Below are 21,364 nucleotides of genomic sequence, written 5' to 3'. Positions count from 1 at the left end.
AGTGTATGATTAATTAAGACTATTACCATGCATATTCACAAGCAGGGTGAACTGGATGTGTTTAGGAAAGTTTGTTTTGGCATTTCCCCATTTTCTATGCTTGTCTTTGCAATCTCAATAGATCCACTGTGCTGATCTGTGACCTATATGTATGTTACATGTTTGTAAGATATTTTCTCTGTCTGCACTGAGCTACCTTATGTGCCTAACCTCAGTGCGATTCAGGAAAACCAAAGTTAGAAGCACAAACTCCTTATATAGTAAAGGGAGAAAAACAGGCGCCTCCCGGAAGAAGTGATTTAATAGACCTAGGATGATGACCTAGAGTGGATGTTGTGAAAATCTCCTTAAAGCAGCAAGTTTTTCCTACTTATTCTAAATATATATCTTTTCCTCTCTGCAGTGCCAAAGGTCTGTTTAATTCACATAGATTTAATCGACACAAAGAAATGAACAGATGGCTAAAGGCTAGTGCTCAAGCAGGTCTGGTTGTGTAAAATAGTGCACACTTCCAATGTGTGCATGAGGAAGCAGTGTGTGTGAAAGGGAGGTGAATAGGGATTCATCTGGAAAAAAGGAAACACAATGGATATCATACAGGAAGTTTATAATGGACAATTGAGACTGGGTCCTCAGGACTGAGTGACACTGGTTACACATGTGGCCAAAAAACCCCATGCTGATAAGAATAGCTGCAGTCAGCCTCCATTAGCTGGGAGCCAGTTTGAGAACATATGGCATAACAAATGATTCAATGCAATCTGCTCATTCTGCTGCTTCCTCCAAATATTGCTGTACTAACATCCTCTGCTTTTTGCCTTATTATATAGTGTTACTATTTAAGATCATGGAAAACACCTGTAGGGATGACAGGGATCTACAGAATTACTAGCATGACAGGCTGCTGTGGAGATTCTCATATTGTTCCCACAGATCAGCTCAAGATGCGCACACAGATCTTGCTTCTTATTTGTGCGACAGAAAAGAAGGGAAAGCTAGCAGGCTTGTCCTGTTTACTCCTTTCCCCCCACCCCCTGAGGCAAAAAAGGATGCATTCTCCCAGTGCATCTCGGGATTTCACACCAGGCACCCCAGCTCCCAGCCAGCACCACTGTCCTTAAATTCTGTGAGGGTCACAACAAGCAGAAGTTTTGCCATTTAAATCCCTATTCATATCCTTCAACTTCCTAAAACATCTACTTTCAGGCCTATAATAAAAATCTCAGTAAACAACAGAAGGTTTGAGCTTTTCACACTGAAAACGTTTTTCCTTTTATAGCTGTGGTTATACAAACAAATAAGCAAGCACACGACCAAGCAGTGACGTCTGAGACGTCAGTGTCGCCACAACTCATCCGTCTATCCTAAGTCCTGCCATACTTATTATTTTAAGAGCCACAGATTTCCTCCAGAATCAGACTGGACTGACAATAAAAAACTGTAGTCCGTTGTTTTTTTAAATAAATGTCTACCTCTTAATGGCAAAGGGAAGATGTTTGAGACCTTGAACCTTAAAAACTGAAACAGCAGGAAATAAAAAACATTCTAAGGTTTTCATATAGGTTTGTTCTTTAAGCTCAAGATTTAGAAGCAAATTAACCATCTCTTGAGTTCTTAACTACAAGTACGCAGGCTGACAGACTGCTCTCAGTTTCACTGAGGTTCTTTTCCTCGTTCTGCCAAGTAACCTGCTGTGTAACCTTGGGTTATTCTCTCTTCCCTGTGCTCTTCCTTCTTTTTTATCTCTACCTTCCTTGTCACTGTTTGGGTCACCATTAGAGCTTTGAAGCTCTAAACATGTACTTTGACATGCTGTAAGCAGCCCACTAAAATGTATCAGATTACTCACAGAGAACATTTACACATACAGGAGGGTAATATATAATATATACACATTTGCAATTTATATTATAAACCAACTGAAAGCTAGTTATTTATCTGTATCTACTACAGCTACAAACTATTCCTTTCTTTTGACATTTCCATTGCCAGCTCCTACTCTGTCTGTTATCTAAAGAGATTCATTTTATGGGCACACAGTACCATATCACAGTGCAGCTCCAAGTTTAGGTCTCCCTTATTAGTGTGAAGTCGCACATAGCCCTTCTTCTTCACATATGTGTATCTCACAACATCTTCATCAATAGCAGCTGTATCAAAGCAAAAGATAATAATTAGCTCTCTGGAAGCTTACTCATTGATCTTTAGAAATCATCAGAAAACAAATTGCTAGACTCTACTGTCTGACCTCTTCCCCTGGGGTACTGGGTCTTCAGGGAATGTATTCTGCAATTCATCTATGATAACCTCACATTAATCTCTGTGCAAAACACTTTCCATTACAGAAAACCACCAACTCCTCAAGAGCCAACAGTATAATCTATATTTTAAAGTAACAGAACCATTCAATATTACAAACTATAATTTTCAAGTAATGTCTACCAACCACCAACGTTACTTTGAAATTGAATTGTTTCTTGTCGAACTTGGAAGCCAAGCAGGTACTCATCTGTCAACCACAAATTGCTGACATATGAGGACCTACCCAGTTCTGAAAACAAATGAAGTTGTTACTGAAAACATTACTGGAAAGTCAAACCAAAGGATCAATCTAGGAAGTTTCCACTTCCATCTTGTCAAAATGCCCAGTTAGTCAGATATTTTCAACACTCAAAAGTCACCTGCAGATCACTGTAATCCACCACGTAAAGGAACTGAACTTGGTGAATGTAGCTTTAGCAATGTATTCAATCTTTGCCCAAGCATGTTACATACTTCTAAATTTTAGTGTCAAAAGCCAGACCTTTCTCTTCAGCTGGGATTACTAATCACTCAGCTATTTAATCAATATTCAAATTAATTAAATTCTACACATTTGTGTTTAGGCTGGAGAATGAACGGAAAACTCTACTGTATAGATATAAATACTGCATTTTCGTATAACCTTGAAATGCAATGAATCAAATGTTATCACCACAAAATTTGCTGTCATTCTAACCAATACCAGGTTATGCCAAATAGATGGGCAATATTTTGTGTGCTATTTAAGGAGAGACTATACTTCATTCCTAACTTACTGAAGTGGATATCCATTTTGTGGTTCCTAGGCATAGGAAAGACCTCATTAATTTCAGTTCAATGTAAGTAACTGCCATTCAAAGCCAAAGCTAATTCATAATTGCTCCATTATTTTCAGAATGAGCTCAGTGGAAAGTGAAGATACATCTGCCCAGGGAATACATTTCCACAGCATCAGCACTGACCAATTATCAATGCATTCCTTCAGTCCTCATAACTGTATGTGTGCTAGGGAGCATACTTTAAAATTTGAAGTAAATAAACAGCTTGTATCTAGGTAGTTCTGGTACCTGCTTCGTGTGTAGTCTCAGGCACCATTGCAGTGGAGGTGAAGGAAGCACTTACTGCTCCAGTGGAATAGTGAGCCTGTTTGCAGAGGAAAACGCAAAAGACATTAGATCATAAAATTTATCTATTAAAGAAACTATATGAGCACTAGAAGCACACAAATGTTACTCTTCTGAAGGCAGACTTTCCGCTCTGGTTCCTACAGACAGAAGCAAATGAACAATGCAACGATAATTCTCCATCTGTTGCCCGTAACATTTGTTCTGATGAAACTAGTTAAGGCTTTCCATGCACTGAGCTGAAGGGGCTTATTGCTTATTCTATTATGAGAATGTATTTGTATGTCCACAGGTGGAGATATGAAAGGAGTACTGCTGGCAAGACATCTGTAAAATTCTTCAATGGTGCTGAGCAAGTGGAAGGAAAACCCAGTGAACCACAGAGATTCTGTGGAGGAAAGCAAACCATCCCCTCTCCCACACATGGCCCTTCTGCGTGCGGAGGCACTATCCCATTGTTCCCAATGACTATTTTGAGCTTTGTAATTCTCCTGCAGAAAGGAAATGAATGTCACACATGGATTTTGTAATAAATTACAAAGATCTAATAAACCCACAGGTAAGTTTAGTGGCTCTGGGGCAATGCTGGTAAAGAATACAGGTCAGGCTAATGCTCTATCCATAAGGTTACACTGCATCCTATGCAAGTTTTTAGTTATGCCCATCCACATCATTAACTGACAATCTGACTTCCCAACATGTGTAGAGCTCACTGTTTTCTCACCTCTTTTCTTCCTCCCTACATCTTTTGTTTTCCCATAACACTATAATGCCCTGAAAATGGGGCAAATGTGATTCTACTCCTTGGTCACATACACTCCCATATCTGTCACTAAACCTCCTTATTAAAAAGTGTATGCTGCATTGCTATTCATTTCTGTGTAAGTGTAATCAAAGCACGAACACACATGTATCCCAGAATTATTGAAGAAGAATATTCTGTCTTGCCAATTTCAAACAGCCTTTGATGTAGGAAATCCTAGATGCAGATCAGTTGCTTCACTTGACAACCATGAACACACAGCAACATGCACCTGGAAGAACATCCTTTAAAATAGTCTACCAAAAATCCTACATTCCAGTGGAAAAAAAGGGAGAAGCAGCTGTGGATGACTGATATATTTGCCCACACCAGAAATGATTCACTTGCACTGCCCTTAAGGTGTGTTCTCTCTGCCAATAACTGGAGGAAGCAACGTTAAACAAATTCAAAGCAAGAGATTACAACCTGGGAAAAAAGGTTTTGCCAACATATACATCATAACCACATCATAAGGATTCTTCCTTCTTAGTGTGCTCCATTTCTAAAATCATTTACAATGATTTAACAGAGACAAACGCATTGACACATACAATGTATTTCTAAGGAATTCAAGTATGATTCTCATATTCTTATCTGTGACAAATTTCCATGTAACAGAAAGCAGGGGTAGTGCCTGTTTAGACAGCAATACGGCCTCTAAGCTGAAAAACATCTATTATCATTCCTGAAGAAGTCAATCAGTGCCAAACTACAAATTAAATCTACTTACTGCATTCAGCTTATCCACTTTCTTCTTTTCAGGAGCCTTCATAGTAGCTGCTAGAATATCATCACCTTTGAATTCCTTATAAAGCTCCAACAAAGTCTCTCGGGTCTCTGTATTTGTATTTTTCAAATAGTAAGATGGATCTAATTTGGCTTTTTCTTCATCTATGTAAGACAAAAGTCAAATCATTCAGAGTTAAAAGAAAAATTCTATGTTGTTCTCCTTCAGTTTATTACATATCCAGTTACACAAAAATCTTCCTGATATTATTTCTACTTTTTTTAAAATAAAAAGACCTAGTAACTGCATTTATTCCTGCAGTAACAGTAACAAACAGCAATGTATAACACTAATGACAGTACCACTTGAAATACAGCACAATAAATGCCAGTATGATGAAATACAAGGAAAAAACCCAACGACTTCTAATAAACTACTGCCAGAATTTCTTTGAAACCACTAGAAATTATCTAAGTTCACACAAGTCTTGTAAAATTTTTATAGAACAATAAAGACAAGATACAACTGGGTACAATATAAACGTCTGTCTTCTGCCTCCTCACTGAACGGCCAGGCCTGTAATGCAGAAACTCCAAGACTAGATCTTTAGCATGATACATGAGGAGGAGGAGGCCAGCGACTGGACTGGAGAATTTGATTAATTTAATCTTTTTTATTTTTACAAGTTTCACTTGTTCTCTCTCTTGCTATGCCTGCTATTTGCTGGATATCAGATATTCCATCTCTGAGATAATACCCACTTAATTTTAGCAGGTAAATGGAAAGAGAGATACTTGCTTGCAGAAATAGTAGCTTTAGAAAAACCCAAAGATGAGCATAATAGGCTCAGAAAAACACACCATGCTTAGTATCAGCAATTAGGCCTCATCAGAAACAGTTCTAAACCACAAGGGCAAAGAAGAGATTTTTTTTCCTTCAGCAATTTAATATTAGAAAGTATTACTAAGCATTTAGCTATCAAAAAGTCACAAACGAACTGAGAAGTAAATTTCTTAGGTATCTAGAAAGAAAAAGTATTTTATTTTTTATTATTAACATAATATGAGGACTTTTTTTAAAAATCTGTTTCAATCTTTAACTTGGAAGATGCCCACTGTTCTCCGGGAAGAAGGATGGGAAATAGATTGTTGATACATTCAATAAAGAGCCTAGCAGCCAGGTACGAGAAGATGCAGGTTTTCTTGTCTTGGTTCTAGTACAAGGCTAATGGACCTTTTGGCAAATTATTTTTCCCCCCTCTCTTGTTTCTCATCTACCTACTCTTTAAGGATACGGAAAACTTTCCACGTTTGCACAGCACTGAATAGAGACAGTTAACGATTTCTCAAAGAATCATGTCTTTGCTTCAAAAATCTGTTAACACCTTTTGATGTGAAAGGGACAGTTTTTGACAAGTTATTCACGTTTCCAAGAAGCTTTCAAAGTTACCACCAGCCACTGAGGGATGTCCGTCCAGGAAACTGTCAATTCCATGATGTCTTCTTCAGAATTTGCATATTTGGGTCGGGTAGCCTTACTTCAATTAATCCTTACCTGGATCTACTACTTTTATGTTGTTCTTAACATGAAAGAAGTTTGAGACATTGAACTTATCCAGGTTTGTTGGATCCTGAAAATAGTAATTGAAAAAAACAAATATGAAACATCTTGGTAGGCACCTATTCCATAAAACAGACTAGTCTGATGGGCAGACACCAGCATAATAAATAACAAATAAATAAGGAGAGAGACAATAACTTCCACACTCTCCAACCCACAGAAAGATGAAAAAAATACAAAGCAATCAGCTCCAACTGACATCAGCCATGGGCCCATTCACAGAAGATTCCTTAGGGATCTGGAATTTAGTCCCATACACAGTATTACACATATTTTGCCTACAGAAATTACTAACAGAACGAAGCTGAGTCTACCCTATCCTAGTGAGAAGAAAGAACGAGGAGCTGCAACCCCCTGATTCTTTCCTTCATTCTGTGGTTTGGTGTAAGATCTATGCAAATTCCCATCAGCTATCTCCTATTTGTAACAGTGTGCCTGATTTGCACATGCTGTCTGAATTTTTGTAATGCATCTCAAAATGCAAAGAAATCTTACAGCAAGTCTTTGCAGTCAGAACTGTTTTGATTGGGGTTTTTTTACTAGGGAAAACTGTGCTTACAAAATTACATTTAAAAAGAAAAATTAATAATTTCAAAATGCAACAAAAAGTGGTATTACTGAGTGACCACTCAAGGAAAACAGCAAAAATACACAGTTCATTAACTGTCAGTCTTTATCTCTAGGCATCTTCCTACACAACTTTGACCTTTTGTTAGAGAGTGAGACAAGGAGTGTCTACTGGTAAACTAGGTTACATTACACTATTATTATACAGTCCTTAATCCTCTTCTTACTCCTCTGCAGCGAAAAAAGGTCAAAATACCAGCTCAGGACACTCAGTCATTTCTGGAAATTCCATCTTACAGAAAACAATTCCAAATCTAAAATACCAAAATATCTTAATAATATCTTAATAATATGCAATAGTTCCAATTTCAGGAAAAAATAATGCAACGTATTATGTGAAAAACTGTGACACTGACATGAACAGTATTATGCCAAATAGATTTAACAAAGCTTCTCAGATCACCACTGTTGGTAAGAAGTTCTGACAATTTCACCTCTGATAACAGTAATGATTAATACAAGCAGAGCTGGTAGCTCCATCACTTATTAAATGAGCTAATTATGCCTTTTATTCATCCCTGAAATGGTATGCTTCCATCAGAGAGTGCATTTTTCGGTTTACTGCTGGTAGTAAACCCAAATACATTTATGAAATCAAGCTGTGTTATTCTTAGTCTTAATGATGACCTCCTGTCTTTTTGTTGTCTCCTCTTCTAACCACTATACAATCTTTTTCTATTGCTTCCTGTCCCACTATACCCTCCAACAGATCTTCATCAAGACATGGACTGCCAAAACCCCCCAAATATTTTGCATTAGAAATGGATGATCTTTAAGTAAAACTACTAAGGAATAGGAAATTTGGACCTGTTTTTTTAACCATTTTTGTATCCTCTGACATCAGCGCTCAGGTGTATTTATTATTACCTCACATACATATTTATGCATGCATGAATAGAGATAATCTCAGCCTTGCTCTTTAACAGTCAACAAGATGTGTGGAGAAAGTCTGGAGAAAGGGCTCAGCGTGTTTCCAGAAGACACTGAGCCCTTCGGGAGCCCTCCTCCCAAATACCCTTCAGTAACCATGAGCTGCATCTTGTCCATACAAAAATCATTGCCTTGCACATAAAAGTACCACCTCAAAAGCTGAAGGAAGTAAGACTGCCTGCCCTTTCCAGGAAAGCAAAAAACATTATCTGTGTATTAATATTAATAGCAACAAATGGATTTACATCTGCCATTCATAGCAAAGCTGAAGGGCAAGACTGGCTCCTGAAATTGACTTTTTGTGGACATGAGGGAGGGCAGAAGACAGCAGTAAAGATGAATCAGAAAATACCTTTGTTATATTCCTCTGATTCATTGATTGTTTAATAAGAAAAAAAAGGACATCACAACTGCCAGTACCTTACGAAACCAAGTGGTTTGTGCGCAGGGTACCACGAATCAGATTAGTTTGAGCTGTTTCACAGTCACAGTTCAATCAAACGTTTACCTGCTTTAAACAGCCTAATTGCAGGCATTGAGCAGCTCCAGGAAAAATATTTACAGTCTTTTTCCCTGCAAGCAATTTCTCAGGGCTCTCCAAATCGCCACTACCCTCTCCATAGGCAATGTATCCATCATGGTATGAAGAACAGCAGAGGCCATGGGGCAGCTCCCTCTCCTTGCAGACCACAGCCATTCACCTGCTTTCTGAGAGACTTGAGACAACCCCAAACCCCAGAACTGAGACAGAAGGTCTCTACACAAGGTCCTTCATCACATTGAGGTGAGCCATCAGTTCAAATGGAAACCTCAAAAGAGGTTTGATGTACAGTGTTTTCCCTTGTGTTGCTGGTTCTGCAAAGCAGGAGTCTCACCATGCATTGAGAAAGCAGACAACCCATGCACTACTCCAGAACCAGTTTCCCTCAAAAATGGTTCCTCAAATTGAAATTTAAGTGTCATCTTACTCAGGACACCTAGGACAAATGGTTGACATACTGATTCCTCCACCTAAAATATAGCATCATGATTTACTAGAAGTTTGATTAGAATTGGTTTGATTAGAATTAGACAAGCGCACATACTAAGTGCAATATTAAGTTAATCACAAGACATCATTTGCTCCTACCACCCCAAGAACAGAAACAATCTGACCAGTCCCACTTGTGCTGTGGGAGACACAAACTATTTCCTTACTGTTGTTACCGAGTCCTAAAATACAAGATACACATCTTTTTAGAGGTACATTTTAAATTTTAAAACTACAGACGGTCTTTAGACATATCACTTCAGGAAGAAAACTGTCTAAACACTAATAATGAGTCTGCCAAGTTCCTCTCATTGCATTCCCAATAGACGCCAGGCACAGAATCAGACAGTGTGACCAAGACACCGCAGGGATGGGCAGACGGACGTATCCACACTGTCAAAGCCTTGGTCTCTAACGAATTAATGGCTTCTCCTGGTCAGAAAAAGGCTGGACTCACAGGGATGCTCCTAATCCTGTTATGATTAAGGCCTGGAGCCTGAAGGCCTAAAGAAAAAAGTTGTGTGTAAGTGCACAGAAACCAGAAAGGAAGATGAACCATGAATTTACACAATTGGCCTACTTTTGTTTGTCTTAGGATGTTTGAAAACATGTATTCAAATTGCCATGGGTAGCAATTTCAGGGTTTTTCTTATTAAAGTTACAAACCAAAACCTTTAGTTTAACAAATTATTAGCACAGATACAGACTTCAAAGTGTTGCTAACAATCACAACTATTAAAAAATCTCATACTTGATGGTCTCCTGAAAGCTGAGCACTGAAAACAATTAATCTCAAGTTTTATTCCGCTTGTTTTTTTCCCTATCATTTTCTGGTTCCACCTACTTCAGGAAACTCCCTTAATCTTAAGCACCATATACACTACCCCCAAAAACCAGGTTAAAACTGGTTTTTGGCAGTTTACAGTTTTAAACCATGTAAATTTTTTGAGGCCTGACTCCTCTCTCAGCATTTGGTCGGCCATGCTGCCAACCTAATTATCTTCAGGACTGTTACCCTCATGTGCTGACCATGTCCCAGACTATCCCTTCTTTATCAGTTACTCTGCACATGCACTGGGGCAGGATTCGCCCTCAAAGAGCCCTAGCCCACAACTCAAATCTGCTCTGACCTGTCATGCAAAGAGCAAAGGAGCAATAGCTGCGGAGTGAAATACCAATTAACAGTGTGCAGCTCAGCTACCTCCAACTTAGTTCATTAGTTATGCTTCCTGCCACAAATGCCAGCGGTGTTTAACAGCTTGTTGGGACCAATGTCTTGTCCATGGCTGATTAAGTTACACAGAAACAATAAAATTGACACAAGGAAGCATGTAACACTATGATCATTTTTTTCCCTTTAATGGCAGTAAATCTGTTTGCATTCTACCCAGACTTTTTGTGCATGTGTGTGTCTATTTCTCCCAGGAATCTCCCTCCACTCCTGTGGTGCAAAGCAGATGCATTTGTTAAGATGCATCTATCAGGGAAGGCTCCCAGCAGGCTGCCATCAGGAGGCTGTGCCTCTTACCACTGGCACAAAGGTTGGGGGGATTTATTGCAATTCTTCTGGTGGAAGAGGAACAGACCATGTCTGCCTCTGCTTTACCTGCAAGCACTGCTGGTGTTCAAAGCCACACTAATTCCACTCCCCTGCCAGCACATAGCCCAGCAGTGGCTTCTAAAGAGTTTCCAGAGTAGGAATAATTTCTACTGTATCTTCACAAATTTGAGAGCTGTGGTTTCTATTTGAAAAGAGTCACAGTGGAGGATGAGGAATTGACAGGGGGCTAAAGGGAAAATTGTTCTTAGTTCCTCTGAACAATTCCTACCAAATGGGATACGAAAGCAGGCTACTGCAGCATTCTCACTTTGCTCTCCTCAGGACCTTCTCACACTTGCAATTGGAAAGAAGTCTGCAGCACTGTCAGAGCCCACCATGTCCAGCAAAGCACTGTCCGACCCTGCTCCTCTCTCTGCATTCTGAGCTGGGGCAGGTGCTTTCTTCAGCCTGCCCACTCTTATATGAGGGAATCCAGATTATTTATGTGCTTGCTATTAAGTTCCACATCATTACACAGGAATAATTTACAACATACACAATTGAAACACACATAGAATTTACAGGGTCACTAATTAATAATAATGTCTACCATACTGGTGACCAGATTTTGTCACAAAGATTAAACGGTGGACAGTAGACCTTGAGATCTTACACAGAATTACAAACCCCAAAAATTTACTTGGAAGATAACCTCAAATTAGGTTGAACATTTAGATTGAAAACTAGCTGAAAACCTGTAAAACACAGGACAGAAAAAAATCACCCAGTTCTGAACTGTAGCCTAATGCAATCTTACTATGTGGAAGATGGAAAGCTTAACTTGAGTTTGTAGATGATTACACAGCTGTGAAAAGGGAATTTGAACTTGAGGGTAAAAGGCTAGTCTAAAAAAACCCAGTCACACTAAAACTGCTGGTGTCTAAGAAGGGTTTCTTACAGAATAATGTCACGTGTATTTCTGCTTTTATCAGCAAGATATTAAACTAGAATCCATGGTATTTTTTCCCTGAATAACTACATTCCAGTTTCAGTAATGTATCTTGCACACCAGGATATTCTTTACCTCCTGCCCTGAGGGGCTGGATAATATCACCATATGTTGATGTAAAACTGCCATGCTCTTCCCCAGGATATTTGCATTTCAACAGGGAAAATAGCAAATTCTGTGTATCTAAGTGCAGGAAGCATTTTGTAAAGGAATCCACGATTCTTCTACAAAGAGAAGTACATCATAGATCTAAGGTACTGTTACTAACAACCAAAGTTGTGATTTCACTTTAGTTCCAAATCCAAAATAATTTATCCTTCTTAACAAGTAAACTTACTAGTAATAGGACACAATAACTATCACCAAAACCAAATGAACCAGCTGAGATGGCGCTCACCAGACAGGTACCAGGGATGGATTATGGTCTATGTTTGAATGATGTTTAGCACCAACGACAGGACAAAGAATTTTATGCAGTTCTCTCTCTTCTGGAAAGAGCGAATTTTTTTGTTTGATTTTAATTATGTACATTAGGAGAGAGAGGTCAAGTTTGAGGTGAATTGCTATTCCGGTAAAAGAACATCCCTAGCAGCTGTGGGACTGCCCACTATGTATCAATAAGGAAAACAATGATCACACAAATAATCTGTAAATATACATTATTCAAATTTTCCATTCATCATGTATTTCACTACCAAACACAGGTAGCCCATCTGCTTCCAATGACAGAGTCAGCCTCTAGAAATGTTATTTTCTATTGATACACACAGCTATTACAGACAGTCCTTTTAGCTGTTATCTGCAAAGCAAAAAATGTTTTTTATAGCAACTTCATTTATATCTACCTTTTTGCCAAACAGCAGGGTCACTGTTACCAACTCACTATCAATTCCAGCTTTCTCAGACACCACAGTACTCAATTTACACATGAGAATGGGAAAAAACAAAGTGATAAATTTCAACACAGCACTGAAAGGTTTTCAAGAGGAGTGGGATTTAGGGTAGAACTCTAGAGCCACAAATTGAAACACAACAGATTGCAGTCATGAACTCTGGCTAAGAAACAAAGCCACAGGTGGTAGAGCTTGGCAGTGTGAAGCCACCACGTTGCCTACAGTGTTGTCAACAACACAGCTTGTAGAGGAGACACTGGTCTGTCTTTCAACAATTTGCAGGAAGAAAACAGTATGAGAAAATAACAACAGAGTCCTATACCACATATACATAAGCAATTTTAATACCCAGCCTAGTCCTACCACTTTAGGTTGCATTCTGGCCTCAAAAAAGCAAGTCAGGGTAGGGCAGCATTTGAACAGGGAAAATCGAAGTATACTTGCAAGTTTGCAGTGGGTGTTATGCAGTGAATTAAATGGCTTTTACTTCTCAAACAACGCCCCAAAGCCATTTTAGTCTGTTTGTTGAAAGTCTTTCCTTGAAAGAAATATTTACAAACTAATTGGGTAAAGAGTCAAACTTTAGTTGGTTAACAGCATTCCAATATTATAAATCTCTTCTAGGCCAATGCCAAGATGGGGATATCTTTGCCATTTCTAAACCTATTTGAGAAGAGTATACCACAAGATTGTACACTACAGAAGGTAACACCAACCCATAATAAGCTGTTTACTTAAGAAGAACAAATCTACTCATGCATGACAAATGTCATCCTAAAAGGACATAAGAGAGGTACAAGTAATGTATGGCTGTGACCTCTATGTAGCTGGCAGGATGACCGTACCAGTAACTGGACCACCATTGTTACGTACTGATTTCTATTAATGGACATACTCCTCCAAGCAAGATAGAAACCCAACACATCAACAACAGACTGAAGATGAAAAACATTGATAAAAATACAGATGGGGAACACGTAAATTACCAGCTATTGCATTCTGAGATTTAAGAGACTATAGCATCTGTTTGCTTTTATGAAAAAAGCAAAGCTGGGTGTGTAACAGGAGCACACTTTTTACACATACATTAAATTCCAAACCTACAAAACATACCCAAATATTTTTAAATGATGGCACATTTCAATTATTTGTTCAAAATAATTTGGGTTTCCATACTGATGCACAGAAACATTTTTAGTCACTCATGGGTTTTTTTACTGTTCCAAATCCATCAGCAACCATGCTGTTACATTCAAATAACATTCTGCTGGGAGCTTTCAATCTGAAAAAGTGATGAGTTTTGCTTCCATTGGATTAAAAACATTTTATTTTGTTGCATGAGCTTGAACAGCCACAAGCCCAAGGGGATAAAGGAAAAAATATTTATAAACATGCTGTTTAGCACTGGGGAGTAGGGAAGGAGGGAGACACTTTATTTAAATTTAGACATAAATGGAAAATATTTTTCTATTCAAATTAGACTGAATTAGTCTTGGTTAGTGGCAATGAACTGTTCATGAGATGCGTACTAACTCATGACTCCACTAATAATGATCTTTGCATCTTTTTCCCTCTATTTTTAAATCATGCAAGCTTAAAAAGGCCTCCTTTTAAGCAAAAGTTTTTGATATTTTGGTACTAAAACTCACCTGTATATAAATACCTTTTACACTCTTGAATTTACAATGCATTTTTAATTTAGATTTTAATTCTGTTAAAATCATTAAAAGACCAACATTTGCGTCTATTCAGAAGAAAACCATTCTAAGCAAGCACTTTAAAGAAAATCCTCTGGTCTGCTGCTGATTTTACTCTACATTTAGAGAAACATTCTATTAAAAAATAGTATTCTGAAGCTTTGACTCCTTTAGACATCTTCAAAAGAGTAAGACGGACAATCAGTTCCAGTCCTAATATGATGTGAACTAAAGTTTATATACTTTACATTCTAAAACATGTTTTGATAGCATAGACAAGACACTGTTAGCTGTCTCAAGCTGAAGATGATTCTGGAAATATCTTTATCTTTCCTCTAGAGAGTCCTTTCACAATGCATTTCTGTTAAGTCTCACAATAAACCCAAAGAGTCACAGCAAATTTTCAGGTAAGACTAATAGGAAAAAACTCCCAAGATCTTATGTGTAGTTTCATATCTAAAACTTACAATTATGCACAAGATCTTATATTCAGTTGGATCCAGTGAAATAACTGCAACTGCAAACATATTTGTTAAAATTCACATTTTTACATGGCATCCTTGATGTTTTCTGGGCTTTTTTTTTTCCTCCTCCAATTTACAAGTTTTTACAATTTACAATTTGAACACCGTGTACAAGGTACACAAAAGTCACCCTACTGATTTGTCAAGCTCTAAGTTATATGGCATCTTCGTGGCTCATCTGGATAATAAAGAAAATACAGTTGTTCCCATTCTACATTCTCCAAATCACACTCAGAGATGATGTTTACCAGTTCCATTATTCTATATTCCTGCATAACAGTGTATATAGCAACATTCCATCCCCTTCAAAAAAGCTGTAGAGTAAGACATGTAACAGAGAGAAAAGTTTACCTGCAGTGTCACAATGTCTTGCCTAGTGAAGGGCTCATCTGTCAAAAGATCCTTGTAGCTCTTTGGTTTTATGTTCAGCTGCTCAACTGCCTAACAGCCAGGCAAAAGACACAGATTTTAAAAATTGGATTCTAATGCATAAATATCACAAGTGAATAGGTGATACCAATAAAACCTTAAAGTAAAAATAATAAAGAATACAATTTAACCCTTCGTTTTCAACTGGCAGCTGCAATATTTTCCCTGTGTGTTTTTAAGAGATGAGAAGCTTTTGTTTTTCACCCCTACAAAACTTAACAGTTCCATGTGGTTTGTTCTTTGGGTTTTACTTCTTTTCAAAAAGAACTTTGCAGTCTTTAACATTCCACAGTTATGCATATCATTGTAACCAAATTCATCACAAAAGTACTGCCAAAATAAAAGAAGTCTTGCTTGCAGTTTTCTATGTGTTTACAGATGGCACAAGACAGGCAGCTCTAACAAGGGGTCTGTATCTCCTCTGTCAGCCCCCCTTAGGGAGACATGCATGCACCAGGCAGCGTTAGTCCCTTACACTCTGTCCATCCCTTACTGCTGCATCCAGCCTGCAGCAATGCTTCTGCTCACCTGAGAAAATTAAATGATGCTCAACAAAGCAGAGGCATGTTATTTCATAGTGACAATCCAAGTGGAATAAATGCTTTGTTGTTATGAACAAATACATCATACAGTGAGATGACTGTGACTGTCTGCCTGCAAAAAGCCTGAATGTTATTCACCCAAATGTCCTCTGTTCTCCACAGATGAAAGTGATAATATTTTTCCAGTTTCTCCAAAAGTCCATAAATTAATTCTATGCTTGTAACAAACTGATAAACGTTGCACTACATGAGAAACAGACTCTCTTGGCACAGCTTGTTTAGGAAGCCTGGTATTATAAATCGTACCAAACTGAACAATAATTTTACAGTACCAACAAGCATTTAACAAAGACTTCTCTTAAACTCATTTTTGCCTTTTAACCACAGCAATCAAAGCATCATGCTCCCAGAAGGAACAGAAATTACTTTCTATTTTAACCTAATCTTGACTGCTCTCACAGCTGGAATAGACAGTTCAACTACAAGCAGAGCACGTTTCCAGAACCATGATGAATCCAGTATTTTCCTTGATTGCAATGGTTTCAGCTTGCTCCTCTCTCAGTACCTGAAAGTCCTACTGGAATTTCTCATCAACAGATTTCAAAAAGCAGATGTCTCACTGTTTAGATGTCTTACAGCACTGGATATGTATCCATTAACTGAACTATTTATTTGCTTGAAAAGAACTAAATCTTGCTTTTACAGTAAGGCTTATGCAAACAAGTCACAACTAAAATTCTACTTGGGTTTGCACAAATGTTCAGAAAACACAAATAAAAATGCAGTTAAAGCATCCATTAAGGCGTTCTCTCTGCACTTTCCCCAGCTCCAGTTAAAATACTATTTTTTATTCATTGATATGGACAGAAATGAGGCAATCTGTTTTGGTGATGATGCTGTATCAGAAAGAAGACAGCAGAAAATTTGTCTATTAATTCAACTGAGGAGCATGTAAAAGCTACTCATTTTGGTGTAAGAATTCCATGCATGCAGATTAACCTAGGAAAAGGGTTTAAAAATGTCTTTTAAATCATATTGTAGGCTTCTTCATATATTGAAGGCAAAAAATGGGCAACAATTTGTGAAGTCAGTTCATGGCCTTGTACTTTCACCTCCCTAGCTGTACAACAAGAATGAAACTTACCCATCTTTCTAAAGCGTTTTGTGATTTTGAATGAAATGCATAAAGTCTAAAATGTTAATAATGAAATGCAACAGAGAACCTACCTCATAGGCAAACACATTTCCAGTTGTCTTGATGGCCACAATATGGGAGTTATTGGTGAACACAGTAAACAGCACTGGACAGTGATATTTACCTGAAGGAGGGCAAAAAAGTCTAAATATTACATGAAGTCCCTGCAGCTGTTTCGAAATAGCCAATTTCTGTTATCTCTGTGAAGGGTATTTACATTCATTTTTAATAGAAAGTGTAACTTCAGTATGCATTCAATGGTGTTTTAACCATGCTTTGATTTTTCGATGCTAAATAGAAAAAGTAACATTAAGGGAATTATAAAGCAAGCAATAAAAATGCAGTTTTGAACTCTACTGCCTTCAATTCCCCCAACACAGAACTTTGTCCAACTGGCTTGATATCTATGAAGTACCACAATATAATAGTTATTGTTGTAATCAATGCTCTATTGATAGCCAGTATCTTGTAACGTGCTCAGTGCTCTCTTTTCAGTGCTGTTTCCAGGAATGAAAGTTTAGCTTATATCCTACAAAAAAGTTTGCAGCAGCTGTTGTGCTTTTAGGAGAGGAGAGTATTTTGTATTCAAATGTGGCAAGCAGAACGCCATTAAATCTGAACACGTTATTCAATAAGAAACCCAGCTTCTGCTCTAATCAAGCTGTGAATTTTCCCAGCAGGGTCAGCATAAATATTAAGCATGTCAACAACAAGCAAACTGATGGAAGGCAATGTACAAGGAAAAAGAAAAATGTCTGGATCATCTCAGCAGAAAGCAATTAGAAGAAGGTTATTAATACTTGATCAGTTTGCTAGACCCGGGGGTTTGGGTGAGACTTTTGCAATATGCTAGGTCTATTTGGTTCTTTTTTTCTTAATTACCATCTGAAAATCAAAACCAGCAGGGAGACCAGAACAGAGGCTGCTCAGAGCACCTGCAGACAGGAGAGGCAAGCACCTACAGAGTATTTACCATTAACTGATCAGCAAGAGGAGGCACTCTGACCTCCAGCACACAGATACAAGTAAAAGCTGAGGACTGTTTCTGTTAATGTCATCAGAGCTGAAGGAAAACCATTGACACAAGGAACTGAAATTCAAGAGGAAGTTAAAGAAGGGATTTTTGGAAGCGGCATCAGGGTATGGCCCAACTGGTGGACGCAGAAACGTGCTGGTAAAATGGGAGGCCCCACCCCAGCTGCATGGAAGAGAGCAAATCACCATGCTTTCAGTTCTAGCAAAAGCAGAGCTGCTGACGGCACACACTTGTTCTGGATAGAAGATACTCAGCTAAGGAGGGGCTCATTAAAAGGAAGAAACTGCAATATCTGAAGACCTTTTTTATCATACAGGTGTGAGCAGAGATGATCCTACATATGTAGCAACCATTCTGCATGTTAAGATTTAAAGAAAAAATAAACAATGGCCAGAAATGCAACATTTTACTCTTCCTGTTTTGTTGCATCTTCCCTTGATCAATTAATGACACAGCATGAACCGTTTTAAGGAAAAAGCTCATGAAACTGCATCATTCCACTCCATAGGAACTGGATTTCTTTAAGGAAGGCACAGTATCACAGTATCTTTCAAAGACTTTGGCCACAGTGACTATCGATAATTTTTTAACACCCTTCTCTTGAGACAGATGGAATACAAAACTCAGAAGAAAACCATCAGCTAGAGAAAAGACCTTGTAGTCCTTTGGTAAGATAAGGAGACAGACACTCCAGAATTTTATGCTCACCAAGACATTGTAACTCTCATTTCAAAGAAATCATTATCTGCCTTGTAAAACATTAACTCACCTCCACTCTTTTTTATTCCTAGCATCCTCTCTCAGATGGCAGATTCTGTATCTTTAACCATGTAGAAATAAAACTTGAGGTTGCTGTCTTTTGTGCCACAATTCATAAAATCCCACGTGTTTATTTAAGTCTAATTCTTTTTATAAGCAAAAAGTTGTTCAAAAGCAAGCGAACAGCAAATATTGCTATAGGCAAGGTAGAAAAAAAATTATAACATATTATAGAAATGTAGACTTTTCTGACACTTTTCCTTCAAGTGAACAGTACTTTACTGCAGTAGCAGCTATAGTAAAGTGAAAATGCTGAACACTTTACAGCTCCCCAATGTAAGGAAAAACAGAAATGGAGCTTTCAAGGTAAATACGTCACTCACAAGAAACAGTCATTTTACTAAAAAAAACCAAATAAGAACTTGACAGAGAACACAAATCGGTAACTTTACCATGAGTAAGACAGTCCAGGGTTTATTCAAAGTGCTCATTAAGAAGAAAAGAGAAAAACAAACAAGCAAACAAAAAGAAAAACCCACAAAAAATGACTGCACTTACCTTCACTGTTTTTAGCAAAATTCAGCTTTATCAGTGATTTGGCATCTAGTTTCTAAGAAAAAAAAAAAAGGCAGCATTAAAAAAATTAATCACACCCAAATCTAGCCATGGAAATAAGAGGAAACTGTAACATCAGTGTTCGGATTTTAATGATACATAATTTATTAATAAGATATTGCAAGTTGTCTGAAGCATCAGAACCCTGGGAGTTTAAGGCACAGGCAGCTCACAAAAACAAGGCTCACTGAGCCTGAGAGCTGGGATATGTTTATTTACAGTGTTGTAGTTTGACACAGTACAGTGCTAACAGAGTGAACCAGCTCGAGATGTCACATAGTTGTCTTAGCACAAACTGAAAGCAGAGTTCACCTGAAAAGCTAAGAGGGAAAGATCATTGCTGCTGATGAGAAGTGACAATTCAGAAGGGATCTCTGATAAGAGTCATAAAACCAGCAAACCATTTTGGCAATCAATCTCACTATCTTTTCTGAAATGACTGTAATTTTTCTTTTACTTCTGTAAAAGTATAGCAGAGCCCATGGAATAAATAGCAATAGTGAAAAGAAATGGAGGCACAAATTCTCTGGAAAGGTGCTTCGGGTCATGAAGGGAGTCTCAGGAGGCGTCTTTGACCACTTAATCCCCAGGTAGCAATTCCACCGAAGAGGGAACTGAGATGGCAGCTGAGGTTGGGGTAATGTTCTCTAACTCCAGAGAGAATGCTGCAAACTAAGCTAGGTCCTGCTCTCGCAGGCTTCATCAGAATGTCCATGGCATCTTCCTGGTGCCCTCTCTCTGGAAGGGCTGACATAGGGAAGGAAGAGCTATCAGGCTGGCAAACACTTTTGGATGATCAAGCTGTTCCCTCCCCACAGCCTTCCCCAAAACATTAAAGCTGCAAGCACACCCAAACCAATGGTGAGCCTTCAGTAACATGACAGGCAAGCCCACGTATGCCAGTTCTTTCATAGGCTAAGCGTGGGATTTTGGCACCTTGCTGGCATGACGGGGCGTACCGTATCTGGGGTCACCCCACCAGCACAGCCCACCAGGATGGTCAGGTAGCACTTGACTGGGGCACCCAGAGCCAAAGTCCAGCCCAGCAAGCTGCAAGGCTGAGTCAGGATCTCAGATACATAAAGAAACCCCAACAAATGCTTTGATTGTATCAGCTGTCAGTGACAGTTTCACTGCCAAATTGATTGTTAAAAGCACACACAGCACAGGCCTTTTAAAAGAAACAATGGGTTCTCTTCTCAAAACATTCACCTGAACAGATCAGGGAGGTTTTTTATAATCCAGACAGCTCTTCATAAACAGCTACGAATGGAGATCTGGCAGCCACAGTGCCGACACTGCCAGTTCAATCATTACAGCAAAAAGTGATAACAAAACCATGTGAAACTAAGTCAGTGGGCTCTTTCTGCCTAATCAAAATTCATGTCCTTGGTTCAGAGAGTACACATTATGACAGCTGGACACAGCCATTTATAGGAAGACAGTTCTCAAACTGTTTTCAGCCAACTGGCAGGCTCATTCGCAGCCACAAAGGTAACCATCTCTCTAATTTATTAGCAAGAGCAGCAATGAGGGCTAATAGGAATAAGATGTGAAGAGAAAAAAAAAGAGGCCAGTTTAGGTTATATTTAATTAGGCGATGGAAGATCAGGGCTGCTGTTTTTCCTTGAGTGGATTCTCAAAAACAATCCCCAAACCCCAACATCTGCACACTGCTGGGGTACAAAGACAGCAAATGCAACAGCAGCTTCTGCAAAGACTTACGTGAATGCAGAGCTTTATTCATTTATTTATCTTCCTAAAGGAACAAAATTGTCATAGTAGTAGTAGAGAAACAGCAGAGTTGCCAAAATGAACATATGATTCTGGACAGATCTATTCAACCTAAACAACTATTAACACAAAGCAGCATCCATCTGTGCACGTGTTGTGCAACAGCCCAAAAATTCTGTTCCAGAAAAAGTTTCTTTAGAAATAAAACCACTGGCCAAGGAAGGCCTTTA

At 38.4% G+C, this 21,364-nt stretch overlaps 1 protein-coding gene across 2 annotated transcripts in view; it reads right to left on the bottom strand.

The window, feature by feature from the left end:
• The window catches only part of PPIL2 (peptidylprolyl isomerase like 2), a 70,046-nt gene that overhangs the window by 34,637 nt on the left and 14,045 nt on the right, over nucleotides 1-21,364 (bottom strand). For both annotated transcript variants that reach the window (XM_080628686.1, XM_080628687.1), the window contains exons 6-12: nucleotides 19,344-19,395; nucleotides 17,023-17,114; nucleotides 15,176-15,265; nucleotides 6,509-6,584; nucleotides 4,958-5,118; nucleotides 3,369-3,444; nucleotides 2,044-2,150 (exon numbers count right to left, since the gene is read on the bottom strand). In XM_080628686.1, the coding sequence (XP_080484812.1) occupies nucleotides 2,044-2,150; nucleotides 3,369-3,444; nucleotides 4,958-5,118; nucleotides 6,509-6,584; nucleotides 15,176-15,265; nucleotides 17,023-17,114; nucleotides 19,344-19,395 (654 nt within the window). The remainder of the gene's footprint in view (nucleotides 1-2,043; nucleotides 2,151-3,368; nucleotides 3,445-4,957; nucleotides 5,119-6,508; nucleotides 6,585-15,175; nucleotides 15,266-17,022; nucleotides 17,115-19,343; nucleotides 19,396-21,364) is intronic.

This window comes from Psittacula echo, assembly GCF_963264785.1.
Source record: "Psittacula echo genome assembly, chromosome: 13".
Taxonomy (NCBI): Eukaryota; Metazoa; Chordata; class Aves; order Psittaciformes; family Psittacidae; genus Psittacula; species Psittacula echo.
The sequence above is the reverse complement of the archived record's forward strand: the minus strand, read 5'-3'. Positions and strand labels throughout refer to the sequence as shown.